General features: G+C 34.2%; 1 protein-coding gene across 1 annotated transcript; it reads left to right on the top strand.

Annotated features, from left to right (window-relative positions):
* Nucleotides 1-1,051: 1,051 nt before the first annotated feature.
* Nucleotides 1,052-8,573, top strand: LOC129295146 (periodic tryptophan protein 2-like). Its single transcript, XM_054933622.1, has 7 exons — nt 1,052-2,350; nt 2,504-2,755; nt 2,844-2,936; nt 3,356-3,727; nt 5,800-6,141; nt 6,997-7,224; nt 8,144-8,573. The coding sequence occupies exons 1-7, from the start codon at nt 1,163-1,165 to the stop codon at nt 8,312-8,314; spliced, it is 2,646 nt and encodes an 881-aa protein (XP_054789597.1). The 5' UTR covers nt 1,052-1,162; the 3' UTR covers nt 8,315-8,573.
* Nucleotides 8,574-8,869: the final 296 nt, after the last annotated feature.

Raw genomic sequence — 8,869 nt, 5'->3', positions numbered from 1 at the left:
CTAATATTTTATCATTCTATCAACATTTTTCTTAATTTTTAAATGAAAATATTCATTTATAATTAATATTAATCATATATTCAACAATAAAAAATTATATTAACAAGCATTTATAATATATTTTTGAATAAAAATACATATTTAAATGTATTTCTTATTTAATTATGATATATAAATTAAAATTAAAAATATATTAATTTAATGTCAACCGATTCAACCATGGTTTAATTAATGAACCATAAACCTAATTCAATTTTTAAAAATTTTCTATTTATTATGAATACTTTTTCCATTAAAAAATATAAGGTATTTTTAACTGAATCTCTCTTTCTAATAAAGTAATTACTTACTTTCAAATTAACTCTATCTTTCTATATTTACCTCTATTAAACACCCTATAATAAATACAAAGTCGCTATCAATAGAAAAATTTTTGAAAAATAATAATAATTATATCTTAAAAAATTAAAAATATTTCATATTTTTTAACATTAAACTCCTTAAAAAATATTTTACATTATTAAATGAAGGGAGTATACTTTAACAATTTGTTCACCATTGAAACATTTCGTTTGGTATGATGGAAGAGTTTTTAATGGAATCGGAATCGGAATAGAATTGAGTTTTAAAAATGTGTTTGGTATGAAAATGAAATTCTAATATAATATTAATTTATATAGGTACTTAAAATAAGAAAAGACTAAATTGCCCTTTTTTTAAAAATTAAAAAGACCTATCTTATTATAAATGGACAAAAAAGATGAGGATAGTGGGGTCCACAAATTGAATTCAAAGGAATTGAAGCAATTCCATGATCAATATGATGGAATTGGATTCTAGCATTTTTGATAGAATTAGGATTCTTAAAAATTACAATTCTTACATACCAATCATGTTTAAATTAGAATTTGATCTTTAATTTCATTTCTACCTTACCAATTCAATGCTACCAAACATGACCTGAAAAAAAAAAAAAAAAAGCAAAGAAAACACTTCGTTTCAACGTGCGCTAACCCAAAAAAACAAAAAAAAAAAAAAACAAGTGTTTTAGCAGCCGTACTGCTTTCTTCTGTGCCGCCGATCCTTAAACCCTAAACCCCAGGGCCGGCCTGCTCCAAGTTTTCACATTTCAGGCGTCTCTCGGCTTCCTCTCCCTCAAGCCATGAACTTCAGGTTTCACAACCTGCTTGGTGCTCCTTACAGAGGTGGTAACACTGTAATCTCCAACAACACTTTGCTGATTTCTTCCGTCGGTAACCGAGTTTCCGTCACTGACCTTGTCAAGTCCCAAACTACAACACTACCTACTCAATCATCTTCAAATATCTCTCGCATAGCCGTCTCGCCGGACGGCGTTTTCTTGCTAACCGTTGACGAGAAGAGTCGCTGTCACTTCATCAATCTTCGCCGCGGCGTAGTGCTCCATCGTATTAGCTTTAAGAAGCCTGTCCATGTTGTCAAATTCAGCCCAGATGGCTCCTATGTTGCTGTTGGAGCGGGCAAGTTGGTCCAAATTTGGCGCTCTCCTGCATTTAGAAAGGAGTTTTTCCCTTTTGAGTTGGTTCGAACTTTTTCCTGCTTCGATGACAAGATCATGTCATTGGATTGGAGTCCTGACTCGAATTACTTGATTGCTGGGTCTAAGGATTTGACTGCAAGACTGTTATGCTTGATTAAGATGAGTGGCGGTGTTAAGTACGAGCCGTTTAAGTTCTTACGTCATAGAGATTCTGTTGTGGGTGCTTTTTTTGGTGTTGAAAAGAAAACTAATAGAGTGTGTAAAGCTTATACGGTTACAAGAGATTCGTATATTTTTAGCTGGGCATTTACGTGTGAAGATTCTGAGCCACCCTCGCCTGCTACACCGGAAAGGGATGTTGAAGGAAATATTGATTTGGACGGTGGTGATAATGTAAAGAAGAGAAAGAACTATAATAATAATGATGCTGAGATGCTTGAAGATGGGTACTTGTGCCGAGGGAAGTGGGAATTCTTGAGGAAGGACTATTTTATGCAGGCAGCAAGGCTAACGGCATGTGATTATCATAGAGAGTTAGACATGGTTGTTGTGGGTTTTTCAAACGGTGTGTTTGGCTTATATCAGATGCCTGATTTTGTATGCATTCATCTTTTGTCAATATCAAGGGAGAAGATTACAACAGCAGTGTTTAATGAGCTTGGAAATTGGTTGACCTTTGGCTGTGCAAAACTGGGTCAGTTGCTTGTGTGGGAGTGGCGATCAGAGAGCTATATATTGAAGCAGCAGGGTCACTACTTTGATGTGAATTGTCTTGCTTATTCACCAGACTCGCAACTCCTTGCTACTGGAGCGGATGATAATAAAGTGAAGGTAAATAAATATCAGTGATGCTATCGTGATTTGAAAATTTTTCCTAGTGTAAAATGGAAATTTTTCTTGAAGCTTAGAATTGATTTTTTTTCCTGAGCAAGTTTGAATGTTAAAATTTGATATTAGGCTAAGTATAGTGCCTCTTCGTTACAGGTGTGGAATGTTTCCTCAGGCTTCTCCTTCGTAACATTTTCTGAGCACACTAATGCTGTTAGTGCTCTGCATTTTATGGCAAGTAACCATTGTTTGCTTAGTGCATCCCTGGATGGGACTGTACGTGCATGGGATTTGATCCGCTATCGAAATTTCAAGACGTTTACTACTCCTTCTGCAAGACAGTTTGCTTCTCTGTCAGCAGATCAAAGTGGTGAAGTGATATGTGCTGGCACTGTAGATTCCTTTGAGGTATTATTTTCACAAAATTTGGGTGGATCATGGCAATACTACTTTCCCCCATTTCACTATATTTTTGCTTAATGATACGTTTTGACAGATTTTTGTATGGTCAATGAGAACGGGCCGTTTGTTGGATGTGCTTAGTGGTCATGAAGGTCCTGTTCATGGATTGACGTTTTCTCCAACAACTGTGAGTTAGCATTCTTTCCCGCCATTTGTCAGCATAATTAATATCTTGTAGTTTTAGCTTGCTCTGACTTTTAGTGCTACAGCAGCAAAGTTATAAGTAATTTATATCTATGTATAATATAAAAGCTCTAACAAGATGCACTATTCATTAAACTATAAACCATGTAGCTCATTTCTTAAACTTTGTGTAACACACTGGAACTAGCTTGCTAATAATTTCCCATAAGCATGATCATCCTTTTCAGGTTTATAAAATAATGTAGTTTTGTTTTCATGCATTGACAGTACTGTCATGTGGAAATGTTTTTCTTCGAGACGTGACTTAACAAGGGCTCTGAAGCTTCTATTTTTGGTCACTTGGTGGTTTTTTACAAATTCTAAGGAGAAGCTTAACAAAGTTTTCTCTCTCTCTAAATGTAGGCAGCCCTAGCTTCATCATCATGGGACAAAACTGTGCGGTTGTGGGATGTTTTTAATGGAAAAGGAGCAGTTGAAACATTCCCTCACACACATGATGTTCTCACAGTAGTTTACCGTCCAGATGGAAGGCAGTTAGCTTGCAGCACAATGGATGGGCAAATTCATTTTTGGGATCCAATAGATGGTGTGTTGATGTTCACCATAGAAGGCCGCAGAGATATTGCTGGAGGACGACTTATGACTGACAGGAGATCATGGGCTAACTCAACCTCTAGGAATTACTTCTCAACCTTGTGTTATTCCGCTGATGGAAGCTACATTTTAGCTGGGGGAAGCAGTAGATATATCTGCATGTATGATGTTGCGGACCAGGTTAGATTTTCACAATTCTATCATCCATTGTGTTGAATTCCTTCTTAAAAGTTGCAACATATGGTTTTAATTTATCCTTTAACTGTTATTTCTTATAATGTACTTCTTTAGTTAAACAATGTTCCTGTATTCTTTTTACTTCATGATTTCTTAGCATTCATTTCTAAGATGTGAATTGTGATGAAAATTTGAATAAAGATGGGCGTTTACATAATTTGTGAATATTGTAAAAATCATGGTGACATAAAAACATTCTTTTGCATTAGGTTGAATCTAGACTGGTTTGCTTCTTATCACAACTAAGTATAATGCTTGATTTGGTTCATTTGTATCTATGAATAGTAAAATTGATAGGTTCTATGGCATAAATAGAGGAGGAACTGGATTAGTGTATGCATAGTATCACAGTTTACACTGCTGGGTTATTGCAAATATATATACAGGTTATGTATCTTTAAAATCTTTTGATGTTAATGGCTGCTCCTTGAGGATAAATTTATTATTGTGTCATGTTTTCTCCTTTGTGATCTAGCTGACTGAAGTTTGGAAGGCTATGAAAGGGTTGTTTGGTATAGCTGAGATCTATTGAAAAATTTGAAATGCAAATGATGCATGGTAAATGTAAATGGATTGTATTTAACTCGTTGACACTCCTAACAACCACATCTTCTATTTTACTAATTCCCCAACTAACTACCTTCCTAAACCACTCTTAAATCCCACGTGGCAGCAAATCATTCCATGCTTGCATGCATACGAAAAACTGGAGGAATTATTGAGAATGAATTCTGCCTTGTTTCCATTTTTTACTGTTTACCAAATACAAAGGAATGGATTATAAATATTCCATTTCATCCCTGTCTGTTTTACCCTGTAGCCAGATTGTGTAGAGTTTCATTTCATGAATCATTATTTATCTCGTGACATCTTCGAAAGGTATATAGAGGATTGAATGGGATACTTGTCATTTGTTGTTGACTCTCCTCCCGACAGCTTGATTGGGTCTTTACCTGCTCCACTCCATCAATAAAAATGGGGAAAAAGTCCATTGGAGTTTTGGATCAATAAACAAAGCCTTCCATGTTAGTTAAAGGGAAAAGCTGCTATTTCCTTGTTCTCTACGCATGACGAAGTAACTGTGTGTCTGTGTCTAGTGATATTTGCAATTTTGATATTACTCGTTATGGTATAATGTGTCCCATAAATGCATTTTATAACAGATAAGTGAGTGTGTTGAATCCATCTCTTGTTTGGTCTATGTTGGATGCAGAACTTATAAATAGCGTTCATAACATTTAGAAAGTGGGGAGAGGGGAGTTCAGAAGCAGTTCTTTTTTAAAAGAAAAAAAAAAACCAAAGCATTCGGTAGTTTTTGTAATAAATAGAATACAACTTCTACAATGAGGCAACTTTTTTCTCTTGACCTTCAAGAATTATTTCGTGTCTGGAGATTTTATATACTTTTTATGTTGAATAATGTTAAAGATAAAATTCGAAATGAGCACATACGCGAAAAAGTGAGGGTGGCACCTATTGAGGAAAAAATGGTAGAAAATCGGTTGAGATGGTTTGGGCATGTACAAAGAAGACCAAGGGAGGCACCAGTGAGAAGAGTGAAACATATAACTTTGAGTCCGATTAAGAGAGGTAGAGGAAGGCCTAAGAGAACACTCTTGGAAGTTGTTGAACGCGATCTCTTAATTAATAATATTCCTAAAAGCTTGATAAATGATAGAGCACAATGGCGTCTTGCAATCCATATAGCCGACCCCACCTAGTGGGATAAAGGCTTGTTGTTGTTGTTGTTGTTGTAATGTTAAATGCATTTACGTCTGATAAAAGGATGTCACTATCAAATTCTCTTTACTATCCTGGCTCTCTGCATGTTGGCTAAAGAATGCGTTTCTGTTGTCTGCTTCCCTGTTTATCACTGTCTGTTTGTCTACCTGTATTATTAACTCTGGGCTGTTGATTGGGATATGTGATTTAATTTTTACAATCCAAATCCAACTCGTTTACACATTTTGTTCATCGAACAGTTCCATTCATTAATTGGCATCTCTCCTGTTCAGGTACTGCTCCGGCGATTTCAGATAACTCTCAATCTCTCATTAGATGGAGTCCTTGATAAGTTAAACTCAAAGAATATGACAGAATTTGGCCCACTGGATTTGATTGATGATGAGAACAGTGATGTAGAAGAAGGTGTTGACGTACAGACACGTGGCAAAGTAGATAATTTACCAGGTTCCTTGCCTAACCGTGGAAGGCCTGTTATTCAAACAAAATGCCTAAAAATTGCACCTACTGGTCGGACTTTTGCAGCTGCAACTACTGAGGGAGTTCTAGTTTATTCAGTTGATGAATCTTTCATCTTTGATCCAACTGATCTTGACATAGATGTTACACCAGAGGTAATACTTCAAACTTTATGATTCTTCTCATAATACCAAGTGTAGATATACTTAATGCCATATTCATTTCAAAGAAATGAGATTATTGTGGATAATATTTTCTGTGCAAAATAACTTTAGGTAATGTTTGGATTGATGGATTTAGATTTGAATTTTAGATTTAAAATCTCATATTTCAAATTTTACATTTAATACCCATGTGTTTAAAATCTTTTGTCTGGATAGTTAAAAAATTTCAAAGGAAGGAGAGAGACGAGTTGAAATTCGAAAAACGGAAATGTAAAGTGATGGGTTTACAAGAAAGAGACACGAGAGAAGATGCAAGAGTGATAGATGCAGAACCAGTGAAAATATGAAGAGAACGAAAGGTTAATTTCAAATGATTAGAATGTAAGAGAATTTTTAATATTACAAAGGAAATAGAGTAAGAAATGGATTTATATTTGAATCAAATGCAAGCCCCATATATTTTTGAATATCCAAATGGGGGATTTGGTTCAAATCCACATTTATCCAAACACAACGTTAGAAAATATGTTTAACAGCCTGACGACACACCCTCATCTGAGTACTGAAACTATTTCTTATACAGCATGAAGCTAACATGCTGACATGTGAAGGCAACGTGTTCCCAGTAAATAAATTGTTTGATTTTTTCCGTAGCAGTTTTATTGTTCTTCAAAAGTAGTTTTAGTAGAATAGTAGAATAAACTTGAAAAATGTTTGCACCAAAAAAGGAAATCGGAGCTCAACTGTGTTGTTTTGATATTACTGAAATAGTGTTCTTAGTCTTGCCGGCTACAGTAATTCCTTATTTGATGTTCATTTGTAATATGAGCTCATATTTATTCACAGGCTGTCGATGATGCTCTAATGGAAAATCAACATACTAGAGCTTTGATCCTTAGCCTTCGGTTAAATGAGGACTCGATCATTAAAAAATGTATTTATGCTGTCAGTCCATCAGATATTCCAGCAGTTGCTTCATCAATACCTCGTACATATCTGCAGAGATTAATTGACGCACTTGCAGATCTTCTAGAAAGCTGCCCACATCTGGAGTTTATACTCAGATGGTCTCAGGTATTATCCATTACCTTAATATCCACAGAAAATTATATTCAAGGACCCAAACTTGATAAAAAAAATCTGTGTTAAAAATAATTTAAAATTGTAATTACCCTAAAGATTAGTTACTATCTAATTTTAGAGACTTGTTGCAAAGCTTTGAGAAAACTTTAATTAGGTTTGGAAAAGCTACAATCTATCTATATGTAAAATATAAGAAACTCTTAAACAAGCTCACTAAATGCAACGTATTTTTCAGACTCCATGCAAGGCTAGAAACCCATAACTTATGAATGATGCAGTATCATGTAACGACAATAAGTTCTATCTTATTAAATGGGGTCAGTTATATGGATTGCACTATATCACTATGCTCTGTTAACAACTATGTTGCTCACTGACACTTTCAATAGCCTCTTTTGAAGATGGCCAAACTATTTTAAACATTTTTTTTTTACCATTTTCTTCTTAATAGATGTCATGCCAACTCTTTCTCATATATGATCATTATAGAAGTTTTTTTTTTTTTTTTTTGGTTTTAATGCTCACACATTTATCTCAACATTTTCATCCTTGTTTCTTGTTCAATTAATACCCAACATTCACTATCATATGATGAGGTATATATATACAATTTTTTTTTTTAAAAAAGTCACTATCAATATATCATATGAAACTTATAGCAAGTTACTCTACTATTTATGAGTATAACCTGTTTTAGTGAAAGTTTGTATTTAATTCTTCAAAATGTAACTGTAACGTTAATTATTCGGCATGATTACACTTTATGTAAACTTCTGGCGTAAATTTTATTGATGATGATTCTATAGATGTAATTTTCTCTAACATCGAACTTCCCTGCTCAGCGTACATGCTGGCTGCTGTATTTTTTGAAAACTATGATTTTAAATATTGCATTTTGCTGGTTTAACAGGAGCTTTGCAAAGCTCATGGGAATCATATACAGCAGAACTGTAGAAATCTGCTTCCATCGCTAAAATCTCTGCAAAAAGCAATAACTAGACTGCATCAAGACCTGGCTGACACATGTTCCTCCAATGAATACATGCTGCGGTATTTGTGTTCTTCGGATGCCCAGAAATGATTGCGACAATTTTTATCTTTTAGGTGCTGGCACCTTGATTTTCACAAATGTCCAGAGAAGTTTTGACCCCACAAATTATTTCATCACTGTAACTCGAATATGAATCTTTTATTATATTATACATCAATATAGGTTCACGGTGCTTGTTCATGGTCTGGATATTTGTTGTATTAAATGAAAATGAAATCCATAGGGTGTGTTGGATTTTGTGAAACCGAGTATCTCAGGTGCTAGGTGATAGAATCATAGAATTGAGCCATTTCTTGTGTTATTTTAGTTTAAATGTGTTTCTGATATTAATATAATAAATTGCATCGTTTTCCAATCTAGTTAGGTGAATCTTTTAAAATTTAAAATTAATTTATTTAATTAAATGAAAATGATATTTTAAGTTTACATGATTTATGAGATTAAATAGCAAAAAAGAAAAAAATTGGTTTCATATTATCTACTATTTTAGGCTTTCAAAACCCTATTTAATCATTTTTTTCCCCTAATTTACTCTTAAGAGGTTTCGCTCCCTTGCAAGATGTACAGGGCCACCAATTTTAAAGA

Source organism: Prosopis cineraria, unplaced genomic scaffold (assembly GCF_029017545.1).
Source record: "Prosopis cineraria cultivar Desert tree isolate PC_DT_omini unplaced genomic scaffold, ASM2901754v1 PC57, whole genome shotgun sequence".
Taxonomy (NCBI): Eukaryota; Viridiplantae; Streptophyta; class Magnoliopsida; order Fabales; family Fabaceae; genus Prosopis; species Prosopis cineraria.
Note: the sequence above shows the minus strand (reverse complement) of the source record. Positions and strands in the feature narration are given on the sequence as shown.

Excerpts from the sequence above, each read along its gene's own strand:
- LOC129295146 (XM_054933622.1), top strand. The coding sequence starts at position 1,163 with ATGAACTTCAGGTTTCACAACCTGCTTGGTGCTCCTTACAGAGGTGGT. Across the intron at positions 2,756-2,843 it reads GCACTGTAGATTCCTTTGAG|ATTTTTGTATGGTCAATGAG; the intron begins GTATTATTTTCA and ends ACGTTTTGACAG. Across the intron at positions 6,142-6,996 it reads ACATAGATGTTACACCAGAG|GCTGTCGATGATGCTCTAAT; the intron begins GTAATACTTCAA and ends ATTTATTCACAG.